Genomic DNA, 27,935 nt, shown 5'->3' with positions numbered 1-27,935 from the left:
TTCTCATGTGCCAAACAGTTTGTGAGACCATGAAAATACAAAGATGGACAAAATACTGCTCTTCTCAAAGAATTCAGTATTGCCAGTTATCTTTAATCTTCAGCCTTTGGGGTTTATTTTTAGAAGCTAATAACCTTCTGAAAAAAGAACTGGGTTGTTTCTATCAAAGCAAAACATCAGATACTTGACAGATCATAATGGAATAATTTCTTCCCTCAGTATGTAAAGCAACTTCTTGATGTGACTACCAGACTTTATTAAAAAGATTTTCCAGCCTTTGTTAAAAAGCACCAAGGAGGGATCAGTACAAGCTACCTAAATTCGCTCAGTGATCACATCCATTCCTATGGTTCTAATACCATCTACGTGCTGAGGACTGCCAAATGTCTATGTCCATCCTTTCTTGCCTGGAGTTTCACGATAGCCTCCTGATTGATTTCCAAGCTATTACACTTGACTCTATAGCTTGCTCTAAACACAGCAACAAAGAAACATCCACTCTTCTACTTGAAGATGTTCCATGACTCCTTCCTCATTTTAGAATAAAAATCAAAAATTTCTGACCTCAGCTGCTACTCTTATCCTCCACCACTCTGTCCAGTAGCTTCATGCAGGCTAGGCAAAGACACACACTTACCTTGCAATCTGCACTAGCTGTTCCTTCTAGTCATATCTGCCTAACTCCACCGCTTCAACTCCTCAAAGGTCATCTCAAAGAATCCTGTTTAATAGCACAATGCCTGCTTTGTTTCCTGCCAAGACTCCAGAATCCACTTACCTACTCTATGTGCTCTGGACCATTTGCCAACTTCTAACAAAATTATATAATTTAAAATATACTGTATTTTTAGTGTCTCCCCATGGTAAAAAATAACGTAGCTAGAATGCCACAAAGGTTAGGGTTTTTACGTTTTGTTAACTGATAACTGAAAGCACTGAAAACAATGTTTGGTACATAGTAAGGTGTTGGAGAAGACTCTTGAGAGTCCCTTGGACTGCAAGGAGATCCAACCAGTCCATTCTGAAGATCAGCCCTGGGATTTCTTTGGAAGGAATGATGCTAAAGCTGAAACTCCAGTACTTTGGCCACCTCATGCAAAGAGTTGACTCACTGGAAAATACTCTGATGCTGGGAGGGATTGAGGGCAGGAGGAGAAGGGGACGACAGAGGATGAGATGGCTGGATGGCATCACTGACTCGATGGACATGAGTCTGAGTGAACTCCGGGAGTTGGTGATGGACAGGGAGGCCTGGCATGCTGCGAGTCATGGGGTCGCAAAGAGTCGGACACAACTGAGCGACTGAACTGAACTGAACTGAAAAGCATTCAGTAAGTAGTAACTTGAAGGCAGTGTTTTATCCTGAGGATATAGTGGTGAACAAGATAGGCAAATTTGCATGGAGTTTACATCCTGTTATGCAGAGCCTGATAAGCTGATTTCAGAGAGAAGCCTCATGAGGACCCTGAAGCATTTAAGGTGAATGTCTCTAAGAGCTAGCATAGAAATGGTTAGAAAAAGTTTGTGGAACTCATTTGAGCTGAGTCCTAGATGATGATTTGGAGCCAGCCTAGTGGAGATTTCAAGGAAGGGCATTTGAAATAGAGGCAATAAAACATGCAGAACACCTGGCCTTAAGAATACCAGTGCTTAGCTTCATAATCCCAGAATTCCTAAACTCATCTGTGGTGAACTACTTTCAGTAACTCAAGGGGCTCTTTCTGATACTGGGCAGGCACCTCTGTCTGGAAAACCTTTGTTCCCTGATTCTCCCTCCTGCACTCACCAGGCTAACATTCCTTTTTCAGGTCAGACGAGATTTCACTCCCCATGGGAAGCCTTTCTGCCCAAGCTGGGTGCAGGGCCCCTGGGTGCTCCCTCAGCTCACTATCCTTCCTATTTTCTCTTCTGACGTGTAGAAAACAGCAAGTGGGATTTAATTCTAGCAAGTGTGACAGAAGCTAAAACTTAGACAAATGAATTCTATCAAAACCCTAAGAAACTCTAGACTTATTCCTAGAAGTTGTATGTTTAAAACTAATATAGCCACAAATAAAATCAAGTAAAATTCTGTTCATCATAGATGATAATTGAAACAAGACGAGACAAAGCCAAGATAGACTACTACATACAGTTGCAATTTGTGTTCAAGAAATAATGTTAAGTAGAATTGGAACCAAGAAAAGCAAATAAAAGAGGGAATGGTATTTCTAGAAGAAAAAACTAAAACAGTATGCTATAGTGATGGATAAGATCAAAGGGCACAAACTCACTAAATGGTTTGAATAGAATTAACTTGAATTTAATCATGTGCTTAGTCATTCAGTCGTATCCGACTCTTTGCAACCCCATGAAAACAGACTGGTTCCAAATAGGAAAAGGAGTACGTCAAGTCTGTATATTATCACCCTGCTTATTTAACTTACATGGAAAGTACATCAGGAGAAATGCTGGGCTGGAGGAAGCACAAGCTGGAATCAAGATTGTCGGGAGAAATATCAATAACCTTAGATATGCAGATGACACCACCCTTATGGCAGAAAGTGAAGAGGAACTGAAGAGCCTCTTGATGAAAGAGGAGAGTGAAAAAGTTGGCTTAAAGCTCAACGTTCAGAAAATGAAGATCATGGCATCTGGTCCCATCACTTCATGGCAAATAGATGGAGAAACAGTGGAAACGGTGGCTGACTTTATTTTTCTGGGCTCCAAAATCACTGCAGATGGTAATTGCAGCCATGAAATTAAAAGATGCTTACTCCTTGGAAGGAAAGTTATGACCAACCTAGACAGCATATTAAAAAGCAGAGACATTACTTTGTCAACAAAGGTCCGTCTAGTTAAGGCTATGGTTTTTCCAGTAGTCATGTATGGATGTGAGAGTTGGACTATAAAGCAAGCTGAGCCCTGAAGAATTGATGCTTTTGAACTGTGGTGTTGGACAAGACTCTTGAGAGTCCTTTGGACTGCAAGGAGATCCAACCTGTCCATGCTAAAGGAGATCAGTCCTGGGTGTTCCTCGGTAGGACTGATTTTGAAGCTGAAACTCCAATACTTTGGCCACCTGATGGGAAGAGCTGACTCATTTGAAAAGATCCTGATGCTGGGAAGGACTGAGGGCAGGAGGAGAAGAGGACGACAGAGGATGAGATGGTTGGATGGCATCTCAGACTAAATGGACATGGGTTTGGGTGGACTCTGGGAGTTGGTGATGGACAAGGAGGCCTGGTGTGCTGCAGTTCATGGGGTCACAAAGAGTCGGACAAAACTGAGTGACTGAACTGGAACTGGACTGGAGCCGCCAGGCTCTTCTGTCCATGTGGATTCTCCAGGCAAGAATACTGGAGGGGGTTGCTATGCCCTCCTCCAGGGGATCTTCCCAACCCAGGGATTGAATCCAGGTCTCCCTCATTGCAGGCGGATTCTTTACCAGCTAAGCCACAAGGGAAGCCGAAGAATACTGGAGTGGGTAGCCTATCCCTTCTCTAGGGGACCTTCCCAACCCAGGAATCAAACCTGGGCCTCCTGCATTTACAGGTGGGTTCTTTACCAACTGAGCTACCAAGGAAGCCCAGATTCAATCACTGTCCAGATTCAAGTCAGAACACTGAAAGTTGGGTGTATGTGAAGGAGTAAAAACTGGGGTTGGGGTGGATATGACCTTTAGTTACTTAGAGACTGAACAGTCACAATACAATCACTCCACAGAAACTCTCGTTCCCAAATGTATTAACAGCTCCAAGAATTTGGGTAAATTAATGGCTGGTAAGTCTGTATCAAGAAAATTCTTTATTTTAAACTGTAGTTGATTTACAATGTTGTGCCTATCTCTGCTATACAGCAAAGTGACTCAGTTATATATATACACTCTTTTTTTAATATTCTTTTCCATTATGGTTTACCACAGGATACTGAGTATAGTTCTCTGTGCTATATATTAGGACCTTGTTGTTTATCCATTCTGAATGTAATGGTTTGCATCTACCAACCCCAAACTCTCAGTCCAGCACTCTCCCTCCCCGCCACCCCTCTGGCAACTACAAGTCTGTTCTCTGTGTCGCTGAGTCTGTTTCTGTTTTGAATATAAGTTCTTTTGTGCCATATTTTAGATTCCATACGTAAGTAATATTGTATGGTATTTATGGTATTTATCTTTCTTCTACTGACAACTTAGTATGATAATCTCTAGTTGTCTCCATGTTACTACTGCAAATGGCATTGTTTTGTTCTTTTCATGGCTGAGTAGCATTCCACTGTATGTGTATATATATATACACCACATCTTCTTTATCCATTCATATGTTGATGCACATTTAGGTTGTTGCCATGTTTTGGCTATTGTGAACAGTGTTGCCATGGGGTGGGGAGGCATGTATCTTTTTGAATTATAGTTTTGTCCAGGTATATTCCCAGGAGAGGGATTGCTAGATCATAGCATTAAAAAAATCCTGTTTTTAGTTATCTGAACTCCATACTGTTTTCCCTAGTAGCTGTACCAACTTATATTCCCACCAACAGTGTAGGAGGGTTTCCTTTTCTCCATACCCTCTCCAGCATTTGGTATTTGTAGGCATTTTAATGGCAGCCATTCTGTTGGTGTGAGGTGGTACCCCACTGTAGTTCTGATTTGCGTTTATCTGATAATCAGTGCTGTAGAGCATCTTTTCACATGCCTACTGGCCATCCACGTGTCTTCTGTGGAGAAATGTCCGTTAAGGTCTTCTGCCCATTTTTTGATTGGGTTGTTTGTTTTTTTGTTGTTGAGTTGTATGAGTTGTTTATATATTTTGGAAATTAAGCCCTTGTCTGTCCCATCACTGTCACACATTTGCAAATATTTTCTCCTATTCCATACGCTGTCTTTTCGGCATTTGGGGGTTTTCTGTGCGATTTTTTATGTTTGCATCAGGAAAATTCTTTTGAGGCTGACAATCATAATATGCTCAGAGCAGCCCTGGTGTCACTGTGAGTTAGAATCCAGAGCTGATTTGACACTTGGTCTCATCCAAAGTAGTCCTCGTGCTTCAGACTCCCTGACAAGCTACTGACAAACTATTTCTAAATGAAATTACTGTATTTCATAATTTCTAGTGAAATTACTACTTAGGTATCCTCTGTCTCCCTGTTGAAACTCTTCTTCACTTTGCATACAGCTGTTGGGAGATATACCTATATAGCCCTTCCTCTGTGACTAGCCTCCCTTCCTAGTACAGAAATTCACCCTTTCAACCCCCACCAATTCAAAATCACTAAAGGAATTAATTACACTGCTGCAGTCCATGGAGTCGCCAAGAGTCGGAAACGACAGAGACTTCACTTTCACTTTTCACATTCATGCATTGGAGAAGGAAATGGCAACCCACTCCAGTGTTCTTGCCTGGAGAATCCCAGGGATGGGGGAGCCTGGTGGGCTGCCGTCTCTGGGGTCGCACAGAGTCGGACACGACAAGCGACTTAGCAGCAGCAGTAGCAGGCTGCCAATAGTTCCTTCTATTCCTAACCAAACATGCTGCTTCACCTATCAAGATGAGTCTATTTCCATTTCCCCTTAAATCTGGGCTAGCCTTGTTACCTTTTTTGATCAATAGAATACAGAAGTGACCCTTTGCCAATTCTGGGCCTGGCCCTCAAGGAGCTTCTACTTCACTCTTTAGGAGCCTTGAGCCACCATGTAAGAAATCTCCGTAACTACTGGGACTGAGAGACAGAGGCCCAGACAACCCTAGCCATTTCAGTTATTCCAGGTGAGCACTAGACATGAGTGGAGGCATTGGGGAACATTCCAGTCCCAGCTGAGGTCCCAGCTGAATGCAGCCTTATGAGTGACACCCAACTAACAGCAGGAGGAGCAGAACTACCAGCTGAGTCCAGCCAAACAAACTATGAAATATAATAAATCATTGTCTAAAGCTTAAAATTTATGCCACAAAGATTTACGTTGGTTCACCATGAAGCAAAAGATAATCAGCAGAATTTAAACCAGGGTGTTATAATAACTCTCTCAGGAATATTTATATCTTAAGTATTTTCTCTAAGAAATAAAAAAGTACAGATCCTTTGCAACATTCAGATAAAGTGGCCCCAGGGAGGAAATGAATAATTCAGCAAGATCATTTTACCATTGTTCAAGTCTCAGCTTAAAAAGTCTATAATTTATGATAGTGACAAAGGGCATATTTGCTAAAATATTTTATGTTGAAAGGCCAAATTACATGCAGTTATGAGCTTTTGGACAGGGAGGCCTGGTGTGCTGCGATTCATGGGGTCGCAAAGAGTCGGACACGACTGAGCGACTGATCTGATCTGATGAGCTTTCCTATCATTTGTTCAACTAAGAATTGAATCACAATTTACAGATTATTAGCAACTTTGATAACTACCATCTTATATTTCCAAAGGTTTTATCTAACCATAAAGAACAAATATGTACTTAAAATGGAAAAAGAAATATCAGGTCTTAGAATAAAAAGAAGGGTAACAAGTGATCTGGGCTTCCCAGGTGGCGCTAGTGGTAAAGAATCCACCTGCCAATGCAGGAGACGTAAAAGAGGAGGGTTTAATCCCTGGGTTGGGAAGATCCCCTGGAGGAAGGCATGGCAACCCACTCTAGTATTCTTGCTTAGAGAGTCCCACGGACAGGGGAGCCTGGTGGGCTGCAGTTCATGGGGTCCCAAGAGTTGGATATGACTGGAGCGACTGAGCATGCACACAAGTGATCTATTTGATGTCAAAAACTGGCAGCAACAGTTTTATTTGAGTTAGAATTTTTCATTGTTTTCTTCACATAAAATGGGAAAGCTACCTTTTGGGGAGTACAAAAATGAAATAAACTAACCACTTAAGTATCAACCTTTATAGAAGATAAAAATAAAAACACATTTCCTATACTGCCCCCAGATACTTCCAGTCTAGCTGGTTGAAGGAAGAACTACTCAAGAGTTTAGCTGTTCAAAATGTACAAAGTAGTATCACAAAGAAACCTGATATTGTCGCATTAGTGTTACAGAATTCAGAGGAAGCAAATAGCAGTAGAGAGATTTTTTTCTACAATTCAGGATTTAAACTGTACCTTAAATTATATATATATATATATTTTTTTTTTTTAAAGAGCAAGGAAAGTTGCTTTTTGCTCATCTTGTTCCTAAAGGCAGGAAATAAGATGAGCAAAAGCACTTCTAAGGGTTGTTGTGACGCTCAAAACATAGTTCAGTAAGACTAGAGGAGTGGGACTTGGCAGTCAGAACCTGCGACAGGCAGAATTCTAAGATGACTCCCCAGTGATCCTTGTTGTTGTTCAGTCGCTAAATCGTGTCTGACTCTGTGCGACCCCACGGACTGTAGCCCGCCAGGCTCCTCTGTCCACGTGGGATTCTCCAGGAAAGAATACTGGAATCAGGGTAGTCTGCTTGGCCCACAGTTTGGTTCACTAGAAGGAAGTGCTTCTCAAACTTTTATGTACATACCAGTCATGTGGGGTTCATGTTAAAGGGGAAAACCTGCTGGAGACATAGATAAGAGCCAAGAATGTGCTTTTTTAATAAGCTCCCAGGTGATGCCAGTGCTGCCAGTCTCCAGATCTACACCCATGATGTTCAGTAAGGTAGCCACTAGACATGTGGAGCTATTAAGCTCCCAAAATCTGGCCAGTCCGAATTTAGATGAGCTGATAGGTGTCATTCAGAAAACTAAGATCATGGCATCCGGTCCCATCACTTCATGGCAAATAGATGGGGAAACAGTGCAAACAGTGGCTGACTTTATTTTTGGGGGGGCTCCAAAGTCACTGCAGATGGTGACTGCAGCCATGAAATTAAAAGACGCTTACTCCTTGGAAGGACGGTTATGACCAACCTAGATAGCATATCAAAAAGCAGAGACATTACTTTACCAACAAAGGTCTGTGTAGTCAAGGCTATGGTTTTTCCAGTGGTCGTGTATGGATGTGAGAGTTGGACCATGGAGAAAGCTGAGCACGGAAGAATTGATGCTTTTGAACTGTGGTGTTGGAGAAGACTCTTGAGAGTCCCTTGGACTGCAAGGAGATCCAACCAGTCCATCCTAAAGGAAATCAGTCCTGGGTGTTCATCGGAAGGGCTGATGCTGAAGCTGAAACTCCAATACTTTGGCCACCTGATGGGAAGAGCTGACTCATTTGAAAAGACCCTGATGCTGGGAAAGATTGAGGGCAGGAGGAGAGGGGGACGACAGAAGATGAGATGGTTGGATGGCATCACCAACTCAATGGACATGAGTTTGGGTAAACTCCTGGAGTTGGTGATGGACAGGGAGGCCTGGCGTGCTGCAGTCCATGGGGTCGCAGAGTAGGAAAGGACAGAGTGACTGAACTGAACTGATAGGTGTAAAATACCTACCGATTTCGAAGACATGGTACAAAAACAAATACTTCAGTAGTTTCTATAGATTTCACAATGAACTAATAATATACTGCATATAGTGGGTTAAATCAAATGTTGGTTATCTCAATTTTTTTTTTTAAATTATGTTGTGGCTCACGGCTCACGTTATGTTTTTACGTTTCTACTGGACAGCGCTCTCCTAGACTAACAATCCTCCCAATTGTGAAGCTCCCCCTATTGTGAAATTTTCAGAATAAAAGAGAACCTATTCCTTCCCTTAGGTGTTTCGAAAGCATACCTTTTACTTCCCAACCATTAGAAACAAAAATAATCTTTTTAAAAGTAACAATACATATATGCTCTGAGTCCTCTCATTTTTGCTGAGGCTCCAACTGGAACACTTTTCTCTCCCTCTGGTTCCCACGCTACAAGATCGTATCGCGCACCACAAGAAAACAATAATAAAAAAGCGGTCTCCGACCTGAAGCCAAACTGGGACAGGGCCTAAGCCATCGCTCCCGCGTCACCCAAACAGAGGCGGAGGAAGCCGCTTGTCAGCCGGCGGCACCCCCTCGGCTCCTCCTCCTCTAGCGTCGACCTCCCCAAGATGGCGAACCGCAGGGGCTCACTTCCGCTTCCGGTGCGAGTCGCCGGGCCGGGGGGGGGCAAGATGGCGGTGGCAGTAGGGGTCCGCGGCCGGTGCGAGCTGCCGCCGTGCTCCAGTCCAGGCTGGTTTCTCAGCCTGTCCGCCTTGCTGAGTGTGGCAGCTCGAGGGGCCTTCGCCACCACGCACTGGGTCGTCACGGAGGACGGGAAGATCCAGCAGCAGGTAGCGGCCAGGGTGCCCCTCTCCGCCCGCCCTCGCTCGGGAGGAAAGACTCCCCAGACCGGCCCGGCCCCTGGCTACTAGCCTCCGCGCGGCTCCGCCCCCAGCTTACCTTCCCACGGTCCTGTTGTCGGGGTTCGGGCGACCCCCGCGCTCTGACCCACCCATTCCCCGCTAGTGGACTGACTCTGGCCTCTGCCGTCTGCAAGTTCTCAGGCTTCCTTCCACCCCTGGGGTCGCGCGCCACTCGGGGAGAGTCGCCCAGCGGTGAGGGCATCGGGCCCTGGGGACCTTTTCTGGCGCTCTGGCTTTAGAAACCGGATTCATTATTTCTTCCCTGGTGCCTCTCAGGCCCACGCGTCACCAGCCCTCCCCGAGGAAGTAGAAAGCAGGTGGCAGCGCCCGGCTGTGCGCGAGTCCCAAGGAGGTGACAGCTTCGGCCCCCCTAGGCCGTGTGTCAGCTAATGCTGCTTCCCCCGTCTCCTCTCCCACATGCTGGCGTTCGTGTCAGGCTGGGGTGCTTTCAGCTGGGACCGTTACCCAGGTCAGCAGGGGCTCATTACAAACCGCACGCACACTCTGTTTGCAAAGGAATGCTTGAGGATGCCTTTGGTGGCGTTGCGTGCATCTTTTCAGCCGTAAACTGCCCTGGTTTCCCAGTGTTCTTTGCCCAGTTTCTTTAACTACCTTTGACCCGGCCCCTCAAGGAGAATATGTGATTTCTTGGAAGGTTGAATGAATTACTCAGAGGAGAGGCTGCTTTTCTTACGTAACTTTCTGATGGCCTGTATTTTGTGAATGCTGCTGATTCTTGAAGAATGCATGAGTGTGTATTCTGCTGCAGAAACTCGGTACATTTAATGACTTCCAGCACTTAAGCGCAGTCCTGTAAAGTCCAGGGAACATTTACAGAGTGGCGTGTGTGCCCCATGCAATTTCATTTGGTCCGCTGGTTCGAAATGTATTAACCATTGTCCTGTGAAAGTCGCGGGTTATATGTAATGCTTGGTGAGGCTTGCGTTTGTATAAACTGAAGTTCACATTTAGAGCCACCGTGTGATGGCAAATTTTGTCTTAAATATAATGAATGAATAAAGCAGTTTAAAAGTCAGTGTTGGTTTTGGTGAGTGGCTTTCAGTGTATATCTGAGAAAAGACTGACTTCTTTATACTGGGTGGCAGTTTCTCTATACCCAAGTTATTGCACTAGAAAAAATTTCCTCTTCATGGCCATACCGGGTGAGATTTAAAATACATGCAGACACCCTAGACAACACTTACAAATTCGTCTCTAACGGAAGATTGGAAATTTTTTCTGCAAGTCCTGATTGCTTCTGTCCTTCTGTCTCCCAATAATGGTTTTCCCTGAGGCCCTGGTGGAGGGGGATGTGGAATTAAGTCACTCCTGCTGCTTTTGGGGGAGCTGTCTCCTATTGGCTCTTTTGCAGTATTGTTTTTGGCCACAGCTGTTTATACCCCCTGACACCTGACTTCTCCTTCCCATTTTGATGTCTTGCTGTTCGTCTGAGAAACTGGCCTATCTGAAAAGTGAAAGCTGGTAGAAATGTAATATTTGCTGAACATTGCAGTGGAAAAGTTGAATCTGATTTGGTTTTTGTTTCTTCAATACGGCCTTTCTTTTTGCACATCGGGTTTTGGTGGGGAAAGGCGGGAGTTACTAGAAACTTGCTTGAGAAAGGGGCAAATATACAGAATCATCTGGGTCTCTTCCAAGTCACCCCTACAGTTGGTAGTTAGGCTTAAAGTTAGGAAAGCAAGATTTCTTTACTACATACACCTTTTTTTAGTGATCCTCTTCAGTGAATTGTCCAGTACTTTGCTAAATAACATTTACAATGTTAAGTTCAGGCAACTGCAAAATTTTATACCAGAAGTAAAGTTGGTGATTACAGTGTAACAGTAAGAGGCTAGGGAAAGGAAGTTGGATTTAATATGAGGGGAAAGCCCATGTAAATAAAGTGAGAGTTGAACATCAGGGTCAGTCTCTGAGTTCCACTCTGATAGTTATGCATGCATTACCCATGCTGTCTTTTCTGGCCATAATTTGAATGCAGGAGAATCAAAACCTTCATTTAGATTTTGATTAATTATCACATTTGGATATATTTATCAAAGAACTGAAAGATTTCTTTAGTACATGAATTTGCATATATTGCAGATGCGGGAGACCTTGGTTAGATCCCTGGGTTGGGAAGATCTCCTGGAGAAGGGAAAGGCTGTGCACTCCAGTGGTCTTGCCTGGAGAATTCCACGGACTAGTCCATGGGGTCACAAAGAGTTGGGACACGACTGAACAACTTTCACTTTTTCAGATCTGTTCATACTTTCAGAAACATAACTAATTTAGTATATATGTTGTGTCTTACCAGAAATGCCAAACTCCTTGCTATTTGTTTTTGGTTGTATTAGCTGAGAGCAGTGGTATGATTTCATTTTTATTTGTTTATTTTGGCTGTGCCACACAGCTTCCTGGATCTCAGTTCCCTGACCAGGGATTGAACTCCGGTATGAAAGCCCAAAATCCTAAGCGCAAGGCCCCCAAGGAGCCCCATGATTTCATTTTTAAAGTTAGGGAAAGGGTTAAGGACAAACTGAAACAGCAGACCTTTGCAAATACCTTTTGAAACTCTTCACCCAGTATTTAAACCTATCCAGATTAGGTATAATAGGTCATTGTTTTCAGAGTGAATGTGAAGTGCTTATGAATTAAAAATCTGAACTGCCCAAAATACAGACTTAGGAAGATTTTCCATCATTATAGTTAAAGTTTGAAGTACAGTAAGCAGTATTTCCCAGAAGAAGATAACATTTATTTTGGCTTTTCTGTTTCAAGCCTTAGATGATAAAGATAGGCACCCATAAGTTGCAGACTTGTAAACCTGCCGTATGTATTGGAAGGCCTGGATCTGTAGAGGGGTTGAAATGGGTCTTTGGGTCAGGGCAAGGAAGCGAACATTAGACTTCCTAACCGTCAAAGCTGGGACTGCTTCTGGCAGTAGCAGGTGTCTAGTACTTGGCATGGCAACTCAGGGGATTGTTCGTTTCCACAGTCCCCACTCTGGCTAGGAAGCACACCGTCCATGTTTTTAGGCTCTGGTTTACTGAGCCGCTGAACTCCGAGGAGCATTGTCCAGGGAGTCCTGGAGCTGGATGTGAAGAGAGCCCTCCAGTGCCAAGTCTATTTCCCACTGCAGTCAGAGGACTTCTCAGAAAAGGCCCCCCTCCACCTCTGTGCTTTTCTCCAAGCTCCGGGCTTTGGCATGCTTCTGAACTCCTAATGTCCCTGTGCCTGAAAACTAGTAAGATCCTCTCACTTTTTTTAAGCAGGAGTCCCTAACTTGTGATCTATGGGCTTGAGGTGTGAGATTCTTAAAATCTAGTTACTAGGAGGATCTCCAGTGTAATCAGGCCAGTGGATCTTTTGTATGACTTCAAGATAAATTTTTTGTTTGTTTCATTTTGACAATTCTTTTTGCTTAATTACTAGTATGGAGACACCTATTTTCTTTTTTAATCAAAAGTGTCTAGCAATTCACCAGCATTGAAGGTGAAATAAACTTCTGTGAATTAGCCTAAGAACCTCTGGGGTTCGACCCCTGGGTCAAGAAGATCCCCTGGAGTAGGAAGTGGCAATCTACTCCAGTATTCTTGTCTGGAAAATTCAGTGGACAGAGGAGCCTGGCGGGCTACTGTCCATGGGGTTGCAAAGAGCCGGACGCAACTGAGTGCACACACACACGCACACACGCACCTGTCATATCACTTCTTTGGGAAAATTTTTGCTTTATTTTCCACATTAGCAGCTTACAGATCAACTTTTGAAATGTTACCAGTTAGTTGTCGACTTACTGAATCAAGAATTTGAACTCCTAACACAGGGTTTATTACGTCTGATAGCGTCTTCATAAATGGAAGTCTAAAAACTTTAAAAAATTTAGAGCATCAACCCTTGGCATTTTAGATTTGGAAAAAATTCTTAAAGAATATATGGTACAACTCCTAGGAGAGAAAGTCACCCAAAGACACTAATGAATGGCATTTAGTGGTAGCAAGAAGTAAAGATGTGTTTATTCGTGGTTACGTGCAGGTGAGCAGCTTATATAGTTTGAAGTGGTTTGGTTTCTCTTAACCTTTGTAACACCTACAAAGGAAGGAATATAAAGAAAAATAAAACCAAATGAAGTCAATGTCTTCTCTTTTCCAGTTTGCTTTACCTTTGCAAAATGTTTTATGATAACTTCAAATTTGGGGTGGGTGGATGGAGAAGGTTCCTAAATAGATGTGAGTTAATTTGGGGTCACTTAATCATTCTGCCTCTTATCAAAGGGATGTCTTCAGAGTTCAGATCATTTTAACTGCTCAGAACAAATAAGGCTTCCTACAAAATGAATGCTCTGAAGCCTAGCAAACTTGGAAAGAACAGTTGATGAGCAACTATTTCAGCAACTATAATATAACCTAAGGAAGAGCTATTATATTTAGTTGGACAAACTGGCTAAATCTCTATTTACTGATCTTTACTAGCTTGTAAGTGAAGGAGTGGTTTAATTTTGGTCTCATGTTAAGTGATTTGGTTAATCTGGGAGAGAGCATCCGTATGGTACTGGGGAGCTAACAACTTCATTTCAATGCTTTTCAAAATGGAACCCATATTTTTGACATAGAGCACTGTTTCTGTGTTTTTACACTTCAGGGATTTACTTGGTCCTAGAGGTCATGCTGGTTAGTTACTAACTATCCAGGCACCTGCCAAACCTTTGGAATTTATCCTCAATGTTGACATCAAAGTGTTTCTTGCTCAATCCATTTTTTAAAGCTATTTCCCACTATTATTTTTCTTCTTATAGATTACCCAGGTGTTAACTGTGTTTATACGGGAGATTAGTTATAGCTTGGAAATATACAGAGATAAATTATAGCTTTAAGTTCAGTTTACTCGCTCAGTCGTGTCCAACTCTTTGCGACCCCATGGACTGCAGCACGCCAGGCTTCCCTGTCCATCACCATCTCCTGGAGCTTACTTAAGCTCATGTCCATCTAGTCAGTGAAGCCATCCAACCATCTCATCCTCTGCCGTCCCCTTCTCCTCCCGCCTTCATTCTTTCCCAGCATCAGGATCTTTTACAGTGAGTCAGTTCTTCCCATCAGGTGGCCAAAGTATTGGAGCGTCACCTTCAGCATCTATCCTTCCAATGAATATTCAGGACTCATTTATTTTAGGATTGACTGGTTAGATCTCCTTCCAGTCCAAGGGACTCTCAAGAGTCTTCTCCAGCACCACAGTTCAAAAGCATCAATTCTTCTGCACTCAGCTTTTTTTACAGTCCAACTCTCACATCCATACATGACTACTGGAAAAACCATAGCTTTGGCTAGACGGACCTTTGTTGGCAAAGTAATTCTCTGCCTTTTAATATGCTGTCTAGATTGGTCATAGCTTTAAGTACTTCTCCCAATTATTTATTGAACAAATATTTATTGACGACTTCCTTTTTTCACCAGCCCACAGTGCTTTGAAGGGTATGTTCTTTTCCATTGGCTCCAATTCTCATTTTTGCTTAGGTGGTGAGCAGAGCACACCTTCTTGAACCATTTTTTGGGGGGCAGGGGGCTTTTCCGCCTCTGCTTATCTTCTAGATCCGTGGCTTTCAAACTTGACTATGCACAGAAATAATCCAAGGTGCCTGCTTAAGATGCTGATTCCCAGGTTGCTGAGAGTGTCTGATTCAGTAGGTTGATGGTGAAGCCAAGATCTTTACATTTTAATCAAACTTCTCAGGAGGTTATGGTGCAAATGGGTCACCGGACATTATGAGAAATTCAGTTTTAGATCTTGCTCTTCCTTTGCCTTTTTTTGCAGGCTTCTCTTTTACTCTTTGCGTATACCTGGGCTATCTCATCCTTTCCCAGTACTTCAGTTACCGTATATATGCTGGGAATATCTACCTTTCTTTCTACAACTCAGAGTTTCTTCTCCATAGTTATAAATTCAAGACTTCTGTGTTAACTCCATGTTGAACGTCCTCTATGCAATTCAAACTTATTATTGCCAAATCTAAACTGTTGTACACCTACACCTGTGTGATGCTGTGTTTCCCCAAACTTAATGAAAGATACCGCATTTGCCATCTGCCACTGCCACTGCTCCCGTTGGACAGATAGGTAGTACTTGTCTAGCTGTCTTTTCCCATCTCTCCCTCCTCCTTACCGGCATTTTTCAATTTTACTTTCTAATTATACCCTGCTTCTTTCCATAGCCACTACCATTGCTCTAATTCTCGCTGCCTCATTAATTGCTGTACCCGCCTAACTGTTCTCCCTGCTTCTAGTCCTATCCCGCTTCCACTTTCTCCACAATGCAATTAGAATAATCTTTTAAAACCTTCTTTGTTTTTTTGTTTAAAAATTCGAGTTACAAAATTGACGTGTGGCATTGTAAAAATAAATGCCCAGCACTATGGGAGTATATACAGTCACAGAGTGAAGCCCTCCTACCTCTACTTATTATTCAGTTCAATCGCTCTGTCATGTCCGACTCTTTGCGACCCCATGAATTGCAGCACGCCAGGCCTCTCTGTGCATCACCAACTCCCGGAGTTCACTCAGACTCACGTCCATCGAGTCAGTGATGCCATCCAGCCATCTCATCCTCTGTCGTCCCCTTCTCCTCCTGCCCCCAATCCCTCCCAGTATCAGGGTCTTTTCCAATGAGTAACTCTTCGCATGAGGTGGCCAAAGTACTGGAGTTTCAGCTCTAGCATCATTCCTTCCAAAGAAATCCCAGGGCTGATCTCCTTCAGAATGGACTGATTGGATCTCCTTACAGTCCAAGGGACTCTCAAGAGTCTTCTTCAACACCACAGTTCAAAAGCATCAATTCTTCGGCGCTCAGCTTTCTTCACAGTCCAACTCTCACATCCCTACGTGACCACTGGAAAAACCATAGCCTTGACTAGATGGACCTTTGTTGGCAAAGTAATGTCTCTGCTTTTCAGTATGCTGTCTAGGTTGGTCATAACTTTTCTTCCAAGGAGTAAGCGTCTTTTAATTTCATGGCTGCAGTCACCATCTGCAGTGATTTTGGAGCCCAAAAATATAAAGTCTGACACTGTTTCCACTGTTTCCCCATCTATTTCCCATGAAGTGACGGGACCAGATGCCATGATCTTCGTCTTCTGAACTTTTTCACTCTCCACTTTCACTTTCTTCAAGAAGCTTTTTAGTTCCTCTTCACTTTCTGCCATAAGGGTGGTGTCATCTGCATATCTGAGGTGATTGATATTTCTCCTGGCAGTCTTGATTCCAGCTTGTGCTTCTTCCAGCCCAGCGTTTCTCATGATGTACTCTGCATAAAAGTTAAATAAGCAGGGTAACAATATACAACCTTGACGTACTCCTTTTCCTATTTGGAACCAGTCTGTTGTTCCATGTCCAGTTCTAACTGTTGCTTCCTGACCTGCATATAGGTTTCTCAAGAGGCAGGTCAGGTGGTCTGGTATTGCCATCTCTTTCAGAATTTTCCACAGTTTATTGTGATCCACACAGTCAAAGGCTTTGGCATAGTCAATAAAGCAGAAGTAGATGTTCTTCTAGAACTCTCCTGCTTTTTCCATGATCCAGAGGATGTTGGCAATTTGATCTCTGGTTCCTCTGCCTTTTCTAAAACCAGCTTGAACATCAGGAAGTTCACGGTTCACATATTGCTGAAGCCTGGCTTGGAGAATTTTGAGCATTACTAGCGTGTGAGATGAGTGCAATTGTGCAGTAGTTTGAGCATTCTTTGGCATTGCCTTTCTTTGGGATTGGAATGAAAACTGACCTTTTCCAGTCCTGTGGCCACTGCTCAGTTTTCCAAATTTGCTGGCATATTGAGTGCAGCACTTTCACAGCATCATTTTAGGATTCGAAATAGCTCAACTGGAATTCCATCACCTCCACTAGCTTTGTTCGTAGTGATGCTTTCTAAGGCCCACTTGACTTCACATTCTAGGATGTCTGGCTCTAGGTGAGTGATCACACCTTCGTGATTATCTGGGTCGTCCAAGAAAAAACACCTTTAAAACAAATGAGTCCATACCCCAGAATATGGTTGAGGTTCGTTAACGTGTCTTGAGGTCTGGCCTTTCCTTCTCTCTAGCCTGTCTCTGGAGAAGGCAGTGGCACCCCGCTCCAGTACTCTTGCCTGGAAAAATCCCATGGATGGAGGAGCCTAGTAGGCTGCAGTCCATGGGGTTGCTAAGAGTTGGACACGACCGAGCGACTTCACTTTCACTTTTCACTTTCATGCATTGGAGAGAGAAGGAAATGGCAACCCACTCCAGTGTTCTTGCCTGGAGAATCCCAGGGACGGGGGAGCCTCGTGGGCTGCCGTCTATGGGGTCGCACAGAGTCGGACATGACTGAAGCGACTTAGCAGCAGCAGCATCCTGTCTCTGCTCATCCTTGAGGGCCCCACTCTCACTTCCGAAGGTACACACATAACACACTTAGCTGTATGTAACTTTTTTGTCAGTATCCCCAAATATGCTCTGCTCTCACTTACTTCTGGGCCTTTGTACATGGTCTTCCCCACAAATGTCTCAGTCCACCTAACTCACACTCTTCACAAGTTAAACATAGAGGGACGCCTCTCTGATGTGCAGATTGGAATAAGCTGTTCTCGCAAGGTGTTTTCAGAGCATCCTGCATTCCCTTGTGAAAGCATTTGCCTGCCATGTTCTGTCTTTTGTACTTTACCATGTTTGCTTTTGTAAATGTCCTGCTAGACTACTGTATGCTCCATGGAGGGAGTAGCTATATTCATCTTCTCTGCAGCTGCAGTATCTCTCACACTGTGTCCTCACAGAGGCTGCAGTAGTATCTGTTGAATGGATGATGTAAGGAAGCCTGAGAAGTGGTTCCTACTTTTTAGAAATTTACCATTATGTGAATGAAGCCTTACAGTACTCACTAGTGTGGAAGTCATCTGGGAACTAGCCTAAAGGAAGCCTCAGGAGATCTTGAAATCTCCAAGTAACCCATCAGTGGATCAGCCCCAAGGCCTTCAGAAACCTGCTGTACACAGGTGAGATCCATAATTTCAGAGATAGCTCATGGCTCTTTATTGTGGTCAGGCTGTGTATGCAAGAGAAGTCATCCACTCATCACTGACATTACATCTGAAAGGTCAGCACTTGCTCAGTCATTAAAAGTAGGAAGAAGCGACAGGAAACTGATAAACAAGAAAAGCAGAAAAAGAATCGGAAAGGGCTGAGGTGAAGTAGATGGGAACTGGCAGCTGCACTGTTGAGGACGGATTAGATCAGCCGTGGGGTTCAGCAGTTGTTGCAGTTGAGAAGCAGCGCTGGTGGAAGTGAACAGAAGGCACTCTGACAGCCAGGAATAAGAGGACTTGCCAGCAGGTCAGGTCAAAAATTAGAACAGCTTTGCACTCCGCGGTGTAGGGAGCCGGGTGTGGGCAGGGCCTGCATCTCAGCTGTGCTCCACGCGGGCAAGAGCAAGGGGAATCCCTCTGCCAGCAGACTTGTCCGCTTCCAGACTCCCCTCCTCTTCACATGGGACCATTCCAATAGGTCCTTCATCCGCACCACTCTTGTCAAAATTCCCAGGGCCTTCCATATTGCCACATTCAGTGCTCAGTTCAGAGGCATCTTTCTGAACCTCTTAGCAGCCCAGCAGTTGTCCTCAGACTTCATCAGACTATTTTTTTACATGACTTTCAGAACATATATTCCTGGTTTTCCTTCTAAATCCCTGCCACAAGCTCTCATTCTTTTCTGCTGAATTTGGTTTGTTGGTTTTAAATATTTAAACCTTTTTGGTTTGTTAGTCTTAATTATTGGAGTGCCCCATTTCTTCCCTCTGTGCGTGTGCCCACCAGACGATCTGATGCCATCTCATGGCCTACAGTGCTATATCTGCAGTCCCTGGACCCTATCTGCAGTCTCACCCTGAACTCTAGTTCGTACAGCCAGCTGCCTACTCAGCCTCTCCACCTGCCTGTTGACACCACGTGTACATCCTGTCCTTGATTTCCTGCCCCACCACACCCATTACCAGATGGTTCATGCCCCCAAATCTTGCTATTGTCCTTAACTCTTTCCTGTCACATCTCATACCCAGTCTGTCAGCAACCTGTCAACTTGTAAAATGCATTCTGAATCCTGCCGGGTCATTCCACCTCTACTTTCACAAGCCTAGTCCAGACGATCGTCTTCTCTCTCCTGAACGTCTGCAGTAACCGCCTAATAGGTCTCCTTGTTTCTCTGCTCCATAGACTCTGTTCTCCCCAGAGCAACCAAAGTGATCTTTTAAAAAGCAAAAGTTTTGGTCATGCCACTCCTTGAGGAGTCTTAGGGGAAGGGAAGCAAAGAGTCTCAGAAAACCTTCAGTGGTTTCTCGTCACACTTGAACAATAAAACCTAGTTTTCACCGGGACCTGTAGGCCCTGCAGGATCTGGGACCTGGCTCCTGGCCACCTCTCTGCCCTGATGCTACTTTCCTTGTGTGCTGTGTTTCGGTCATACTGCCCTTCAGCTGGTTTTCAGGGTACCAAGTTCACTTGTTTTGGGTTGACCAAGACCTTTGCCTTTGCTCCTTCCTCCACGTGAAACACTTTTCTGCAGACATCAACATGGCTCATCCTTTCTCTTCTTTCAGGCCTCTGTCCTCATGTCCCCCATTTCTGACCAGACTGTGTAAAACAGCATCTCTTTCCATCACTCTGTCTTCTGTATGTTTCTTCATGGTATTTATCACTGGCACTATACTGCAACATATACTTTATTGTATGTCTTTCTACATGAACATAATAAGCTCTGTGAAGGCAACAGCTTTGTTCAGTGAAGTAACCCAGTGCTTAAAACAGTGCCCTGACACATGATGCACACACGGGAAACACTGAGGACGTGAAGGAGAGAGTACAGGCATGTCTGTGTGCAGGCAGTGATTACTCCTGTATTAGCTCTGCATCTCATATCGGCACACTGAAGGGCCACCGTTGCTTTAATAGTCTGGAGGAGGGAGGTGCATTGACTTTACAGGAGGCAAGCTAACTCACTCATTCTCCCCATTACCAATGCAAGGTCTGCACAGCCTAAGAATTTTTTAAGCACGTGGTATCTCTAACCCAGAATTGTAAAATGGTGCCTCAGATAATCTACTTTCCCATTGGCTATTTTGGATATTTTACTTCTGCAACCTTATGATGCACTCGAAGAACTCATATTTGAGATCGTGACACTTGGGTGTGTGCATAGTTGCTCAGTCGTGTCCAGTTCCTTGCTGCTCTGTGAAATGTAGCCTGCCAAGCTCCTCTGTCCATGGGACTTTTCAGGCAAGAATACTGAACTGGGTTGCCATTTCCTCCTCCAGAGTATCTTCCCAGCTCAGGGGTCAAACCCGGGTCTCCTGCATTGCAGGGAGATTCCTTACTGTACCCTGAGCCATTGGGCAAGCCGTTGCAACATTACTTAAGTTAATTGAATATTGTATAAGTTTAGGTAAGTCACTTCATATTTTGCTTTCAAGATATACTATTAGGAATTCATACTTGTGCTTCCCATGTTTGTTTAGTCGGTAGTAACAACTTCATGAGTCTAACTTGAACACACATATATTTACTAACATTCTCAGCCTTCATTTTCTTTCTGAGGAACTTAGTTATTTCAGTTAAAATCAGGTGACTGGCAAGAGGCTCTGCCCCCAAAGGTCAAGCCTTTCCACCTTCAGTCTGATTGTTTGGTGGGGAATTGAGATGGGTAGTTAGTCTTTAGATAGAACCTCAGAGAGTAGTACGTGATGAAAGTGGTCAAGTGGAGTCAGGAAAGTTTTTATTGGAGCAAGTATTTGCTGAGTGCTTTTTGTGTGTCCATTACTGCTCTTAGCATACTTAGGTCACTCATTCAATACATGCTTGGATGCTTTTTGTGTTAGGAAATTGAAATACAGCTGTGAGGGAGATAAAGTCCCTGCCTTAATAGAGTTTGCATTTTATATAGTCATACATGGAAGTGACTCTTAATTTAGGATATCACCAGGTAACTTTCATTGTAATAAAAACCATTTAATGTCTGTAATTCACTGAACCCTTTACCAAATGTTTTCATGTTCATTATCTCATCATCATCCAGACTCAGGAAAATGTGGTACTGATCTTTTATTAAAATAATTTAGACAGAATGTGGTTAAATTATTTGCCTGGGGCCATGCAAGTAGGAAGTGTCCGTGTGAACTCAAGCTCAGATGAGATTCTAAACCCTCTTTTCTTTTCTACAGCGCTAAACATTGCTACTAACATAAAGAAAAATATTTCTGTAGTTTTATTTGTAAAACAAATATTCATCAAAATTAAAAATTTTCTTTAAAATTTTTTTATTTTAAAATTGAACTAAAGACTATAAACAGAGAAGGCAATGGCAACCCACTCCAGTACTCTTGCCTGGAAAATCGCATGGACAGAGGAGCCTGGTAGGCTACAGTCCATGGGGTCGCTAAGAGTCGAACACGACTGAGCGACTTCACTTTCACTTTTCACTTTCATGCGCTGGAGAAGGAAATGGCAACCCAGTGTTGCCACTGGAGTGGCAACCCACTCCAGTGTTCTTGCCTAGAGAATCCCAGGGACGGGGGAGCCTGGTGGGCTGCCGTCTATGGGGTCGCACAGGGTTGGACACGACTGAAGCAACTTAGCAGCAGCAGCAAAGACTATAAAATATATGATAATTGAAAGTTTTTTGCACTAGTTTGTTATAAAATAAAAAGTTAAAATTTCGTAACTACCCACAATCTCTCTTCTGGAAACAAATTATTTGTGTATTCTTCCCTAAAGTTTCTGTGCATTTGCAAACACACAGTGTTTTTTTCTAATATGAGACTAGGAACATTTGGTCTCACTGTTAGCTTTTATTCACTTCATAAGCCTTAGACATCTGTCCGTATCAGAAGTAGAAGGCTGCCCTTTTCTCCCTTAAGCACGCATAGCATTGGGCTGTATGGATGTTCTGTAACTTGTTGAAGCAGTCCCTAAGGGTGGACATTTAGGTTGTTTCCATATTTTTACTACTACAGACATTCTTGCAGAGGGTGAACATGCAAATACATTCATCTTTGCATGATGCCATGCATATATTGAGTGTGTCTGTAAGATAAACTCTATGGAGTGGAATTTCCTGGTTCTAAAAATGCATATATTTACTTTTCTTAGATTTGCTAAATTGTTTTCCTAGCAGACTGTGTCAACAGTGTTGGGATGTGCAAAAAAAATTTCATAATCCAGTTCTAGTGAAAGACCTCTAATCTACCCACTACCTTTAGCTAAACAGTGTTGTGACCATCAGTGGAAATAAGAACAGAAAGGGACCTTCAGTTAAATTTTTTTATCTTCATAGACAAAATTAAACCTTTGTCATTAATGTTTATTTCACAGTTTTTGTTGTTCAGTCATTAAGTCATGTCAGACTCTTTGTGACCCCATGGACTGCAGCACGCCAGGCTGTCCTGTCCTTCACTGTCTCCCGGAGCTTGCTCAAACGCATGTCGGTTGAGTCAGTGATGCTGTCTAAACCATCTTGTCCTGTGTTGCCACCTTCTCCTCCTGTGCTCAGTCTTTCCCAGCTTGTCTTAGCTTGGGCTGCCATAACAAAATGCCATAAACTGGTGACTTAAGCAACGAAGGTTTATTTTCTCACAGTTCTGAAGGCTGAAATCCAAGATCAGAGTGCCAGCATGGTTGGGTTCTAGTGAGAGCTCTCTTTCTGGCTTGCAGACAGTTACATCTTCCTCCTCCCTCTCATGGCAGAGGAAAAGAGAAAATGAGCTCTCTGGTATGGCCTTAAGCTCACAGGAGGACCAATCCCATCACGAGGGCCCTGGTCTCGTGTTGTCGTTTAGTCGCTCCATCGTGTTTGACTCTTTTGCAACCCCGTGGACTGTAGGCTGCCAAGCTCCTTTGTCCGTGGGATTTCCCAGAAAAGAATACTGCAGTGGGTTGCCATTTCCTTCTCCAGGGGATTTTCCCAACCCGGCGATTGAACCAGAATCTCCTGCATTGACAGGTGAATCCTTTACCGCTGAACCATCAGGGAAGGCCCCCAACCTCATGACCCCCCCATCTAAATCCAATTACCTCCCAAAGGTCCAGTCTCCGGTTACCATTTTATTGGGAGTTAGGGCTCCTACATATGAATTTATAAGGGGGGACACAGTTCAGTCCGTAGTATCCCTCTGGCGCACAGGTTCGTGCACCAGAGTGCCTGGCATTGTGTCTGGTACTTAGTGGGTTCTTGTGTTAGTTTTCTATTGCTGTCATTAAAAATTACCACAAATTGAGTGGCTTAAAACAGCACAGATTTATTATCTCACAGTCCTGTAGGTGTTTCACTGAGCTAAAATCACAGGGACAGCAGCACTGCCTGTCTTTGTGGAGGTTCTAGGGGAAGGTTCATTTCCTTGCTTTTTCCAGTTTCCAGAAACCACCTGTAGTCCTCAGCTTCCAATCCCATTTTATTGCATCTTCAAAGCCAGCAACTTTGCATCTCTCTCTATGACCTTCCTCTTCCACTTTTAAGGACCCTGTAATTACATTGGGCCCACCTGTTGCATAATCCAGCTGACACTCTCTCGCTTGCTTAATTAAAGTAATCTGACTAACAGCCTCAACTCAATCAGCGGCCTTAATTCCCTTTGCCTTGTATCCTAACATATTCACATGTTTGGGGATTAGCACATGGACATCTTTGTTGAGCCATTGTTCTGTGTTTGGTATTTTCTGCCTGAAAGAAAAACCACTTCTGAGTTACATATACATCCACTCTAACTGCACAGCTACATTGTTTGTGTATGTGTTTACAAGAATAGCACAAGTACACAAATAAGGAATGGTCATGATTCTGGTGTCCTGATTCAGTGTTCCATTTTCTTTTCTTGTGAGTGGTAAGCTATCTACTTTATTCATTGTGTTCTCTGTATATTTTTCAGTGAAGTAAATCAGAAAATGTAGACTGATGACTCTTATAAGAAGTTGTTCATTAGTTGCTCATGTCAAAAATGGTTACTTGCTAATCAGTTGAGAAAATGGTGATCGACATGAATGCTCTAATGATATGTTCAGATCTAGATTATAGCTGTATATTTAATACTTCAAATACCTAGATTATTTTATGTGAGTTTAAGAATTTACAACTATGTCTTCCAAGAACTGAAAACGATAAAGTAAAATCTAATTGAGGGTAACTTTAAAAAATAGGAATATAAGGCCATAAAAATTCATGTAATGGTCAGGATTCAACATTTCTATTTATTTAAAGTTGAATTTTAGTTTGGTAACTTGGTGTTCTATAAAACTGAGGGTGGTTTTTAGTTTTTTATTAAAGTACTCTACAGTTACCCTGAGAGCAGGAAAAAGTCATCTTTAGTAAAAATTTATTTTCAAACCTAGACAGTTCATAACAGTAGCATTTTATTGATCTGATACAATTACATTTTTCTAGTAAAAGGTCTAGAAAATGTTACATGTTTTGGCAATTATTACAGCCAGGAAGTTGTGTAAGTCTCTCTTAAGAGTCAAGGCTAAACTGGTATTTTGTGAACTTGAGATAGTTGGACTTGAATTCTGAAGAGAGAGTTGCATGCTAAGTCCAGCAGCAGGCTTCTCTGCCTCTCTCATCCCACCCCTCCAGAGCCCTTCCTGCTGGCAACTGCATGAGCCTGACAGGGCCACAGAGCTCAGGGCCCTTAGGCGTCATTGTGAACTAGATTTGAGATAAGAATGAAAATCTGAGGGGAGAAAGGAATAAAAATACAATAGATACTGTCTTTTTGACTATTTGGCCCCATGTCTATGAGAGGAATTTTTTCCTGTGTATATATAAGGAAAAGCTAAAGATTGTTTCTCAAATCTGAGCTTATACTTGTCATTACAGTTGTTTTTTTTTAATACAAAAAGACATGTTGCATAGCACTATATAAAGTTTCATTTAAAGTTTCATTTCCCATGGAGGGAGGAGCCTGGTAGGCTACAGTCCATGGGGTTGCAAAGAGTCCGATACGACTGAGCGACTTCACTTTTACTTTCACTTTAATAAGATGACCTGTTCATAGCTCTTTAAAGAAAAGAAATACTTTATAAATTTAAGTATACGTGTTCACTGTAGAAAAGGTCAGAAAACACAAACCAGAAGAGAATAATCATCCAGCTAGAAACCACCATTCATAAAATGTGATGTATAAACTGTAAAATGGATTTTTTTTAATTTTTTAATTTTATTTTTAAACTTTACAATATTGTATTAGTTTTGCCAAATATCGAAATGAATCCGCCACAGGTATACATGTTTTCCCCATCCTGAACCCTCCTCCCTCTTCCCTCCGCATACCATCCCTCTGGGTCGTCCCAGTGCACCAGCCCCAAGCATCCAGTATCATGCATCGAACCTGGACTGGGAATTAGAAGATAGAATGGTAGAAATAAATGAATCAGAGAGGATAAAAGAAAAACGAATTAAAAGAAATGAGGACAATTTCAGAGACCTCCAGGACAATATTAAACGCTACAACATTCGAATCATAGGGGTCCCAGAAGACGGAGACAAAAAGAAAGACCATGAGAAAATACTTGAGGAGATAATAGTTGAAAACTTCCTAAAATGGGGAAGGAAATAATCACCCAAGTCCAAGAAACCCAGAGAGTCCCAAACAGGATAAACCCAAGGCGAAACACCCCAAGACACATATTAATCAAATTAACAAAGATCAAACACAAAGAACAAATATTAAAAGCAGCAAGGGAAAAAACAAATAACACACAAGGGAATTCCCATAAGGAGAACAGCTGATCTTTCTACAGATGGATTTTTAAAAAGATTTTTTATAAGTGTTTAAAAGGCAAAAATACATATGGCCGGCAAAGAAATTAAAATATGTTCATGCTTTTCTTGTGTTTTTGAGTATATAGAAACTTGGTTACTATTGTTATAAATTTCAGCTGATTGAAATATTCTGGAGAAAAGCTTGTAAAAAATACAACTTTTACAAGCCAATCCCTTTAACCTAACAATCCCCATTCTGGGAAGGAAACAATTTAGTAGCTATTCGAAAAATTTAGGGGCTTCCCTGGTAGCTCAGTTGGTAAAGAATCCACCCGCAATGCAGAAGACCCCGGTTTTGATTCCTGGGTCCGGAAGATCCGCTGGAGAAGGGATAGGCTACCCACTTCACTATTCTTGGGCTTCCCTGGTGTTTCAGCTGGTAAAGAATCTGCTTGCAGTATGGGAGAACTGGGTTCAATCCCTTGGTTGGGAAGATCCCCTGGAGAAAGGAAAGGCTACCCACTCCAGTATTCTGGCCTGGAGAATTCCATGGACTGTATAGTCCATGGGTTTGCAGAGTTGGACACAACTGTGCGACTTTCACTTTCAAAAAATTTAGGTGTAAGGATACTCATCCCAGTATTGTTAAAAGGAGAGCGTAAATTTTAGTAGCAACCTGAGTAAGTGACGTTAATATAATTGTTGTTGTTGCCCAGATTGCAGTTGTTATTGATTAACATACATGTCATCTACTAAATATGATAATGTAAATCTGTATTTATTGGGAAAGAAGTCTGATGAAACTTAGAGAAGAACAGAGAGGGAAGGGATATAATAGAGTAGATACATTATCTAATTTTTTTAAACAGTATATGCATAGCTATATATGTATATAAATGCTGAGAAGTTACCCTGATAAATATATTTGACAGCAGGTATCTCTGAAGTTGAAAGTTCAAGTAATTCTAACTTTCTTCTTTAGATTGTCTATAATGTGTCTGTTTTTATAGTACCATATATATTTAGCTTGTAAAGCAGAAAAAAGATTATTTTGTTACTAAGTTTTAAATTGGAACTTTCTTAGAATTAAGCAGCATGAAGACAGAGAGGGCTGACTTTGTGATACAGTGAGCAACTTAATAGATCAGAAATAGCCACTGCTCACTGGAGCCTTGGTGTCATTTGACGAATTGACAGTTGAAAAGAAGCTCTTAACTGTGTCTTTGGAAATAGTCCCTGCCTGAAGTCCATCCTAAAGGAGATCAGTCCTGGGTGTTCCTTGGAAGGACTGATGCTAACGCTGAAATTCCAGTACTTTGGCCACCTCATGTGAAGAGTTGACTCAGTGGAAAAGACTCTGATGCTGGGAGGGATTGGGGGCAGGAGGAGAAGAGAACGACAGAGGATGAGATGGCTGGATGACATCACTGACTCGATGGACATGAGTTTGAGTGAACTCCGGGAGTTGGTGATGGACAGGGAGGCCTGTGATTCATGGGGTTCCAAAGAGTCGGACACAACTGAGCAACTGAACTGAACTGAAAGAAAGTACACGCTTGTATGAGCAAACTGAAAGAATGACAGCTTCATTCATTTGAATATCAGATTACTTCAGTGGTTTAGGCTGGTTAAAAGTGATACTTTAATAATAGTGTTCAATCTTTTATAGAGGTAGGCTTTGGAAAATGTCAGGAATTTTTAGAAGTCATTAGGTTGGGCTCCCTCAGTTTATAGAGAAGGAAACGGGAGCCCTGACAGAAAAGGTGATTTGCTTTAACCGTCACAGAGCTGGTCATGGTCAGGTCAAAGACTTATTTTTTCCTGATTCCTGATGGCTTAGCCACTTTACCTTCTTTCCAGATAGTCATCAGTGAGCCATGATGCCTTAGGAGATAGAGAATCTAACAAATGTGGTATCAGACACTTTTCA

General features: G+C 42.7%; 1 protein-coding gene across 2 annotated transcripts in view; it reads left to right on the top strand.

Annotated features, from left to right (window-relative positions):
* The first annotated feature begins 8,997 nt into the window (after positions 1-8,997).
* The window catches only part of TTC17 (tetratricopeptide repeat domain 17), a 129,879-nt gene continuing 110,941 nt past the window's right edge, over positions 8,998-27,935 (top strand). For both annotated transcript variants that reach the window (XM_070383533.1, XM_070383532.1), the window contains exon 1: positions 8,998-9,183. In XM_070383533.1, coding sequence (XP_070239634.1) covers positions 9,025-9,183 — 159 coding nt within the window. In that variant the 5' untranslated portion in view covers positions 8,998-9,024. The remainder of the gene's footprint in view (positions 9,184-27,935) is intronic.

The sequence above is a fragment of the Bos mutus genome, chromosome 15 (assembly GCF_027580195.1).
Source record: "Bos mutus isolate GX-2022 chromosome 15, NWIPB_WYAK_1.1, whole genome shotgun sequence".
Classification (NCBI taxonomy): domain Eukaryota; kingdom Metazoa; phylum Chordata; class Mammalia; order Artiodactyla; family Bovidae; genus Bos; species Bos mutus.
This window is presented reverse-complemented; position numbering and strand designations above follow the sequence as displayed.